Source organism: Eimeria mitis, genomic scaffold (genome assembly GCF_000499745.2).
Source record: "Eimeria mitis Houghton genomic scaffold, Emh_scaff4677, whole genome shotgun sequence".
NCBI lineage: Eukaryota > Apicomplexa > Conoidasida > Eucoccidiorida > Eimeriidae > Eimeria > Eimeria mitis.
The window spans coordinates 661-1,157 of NW_013572982.1; the positions used below are offsets into that span (position 1 = coordinate 661).

The window sequence follows — 497 nt, forward strand, 5'->3', positions numbered from 1 at the left end:
AGGTGTTGCTTTCTCTGCTTGTCTTCTCGACGAAGCAGCAAAAGAAATGAGAGAGGGGGCGGGGGGCCTCTATACACAAACTTTCTCTGCTGCTCTCCCAGCAGCAACCAGCAGCAGCAGCAGCAGCAGCAGCAGCAGCAGCAGCGGTGGTGCTGATGCAGAAGCAGAAGCAGCAGCAGCAGCAGCAGCAACAGAAGCAGCAGCAGCAGCAGCAGCAGCAGCACAAGATGCTGATATTTGTGGGCGCCTTGACGCAGCTATTCCTGATGCAACAGCAGCAGAAGCAGCAGCAGCAGCAGCAGCAGAAGCAGAAGCAGCAGCAGCAGCAGCAGCAGCAGCAACAGAAACAGCAGCAGGAGAAGCAGTAGCAGCAGCAGAAGCAGAAGCACAAGCAGCAGCAGCAGCAGCAGAAGAAGAAGCAGCAACAGCAGAGAAAATAGCAGCACTTGCTGCTGCATGCGTTCCCCCCCTAGGTAAACACGAGCTCGATGAGGGAG

General features: G+C 56.3%; 1 protein-coding gene across 1 annotated transcript in view; it reads left to right on the forward strand.

The window, feature by feature from the left end:
• Positions 1-497, forward strand: part of EMH_0076980 (uncharacterized protein) — a gene marked incomplete at both ends in the record, with an annotated part of 1,119 nt that overhangs the window by 337 nt on the left and 285 nt on the right. Inside the window, one exon of the mRNA XM_013499790.1 lies at positions 102-473. Coding sequence (XP_013355244.1) covers positions 102-473 — 372 coding nt within the window. The remainder of the gene's footprint in view (positions 1-101; positions 474-497) is intronic.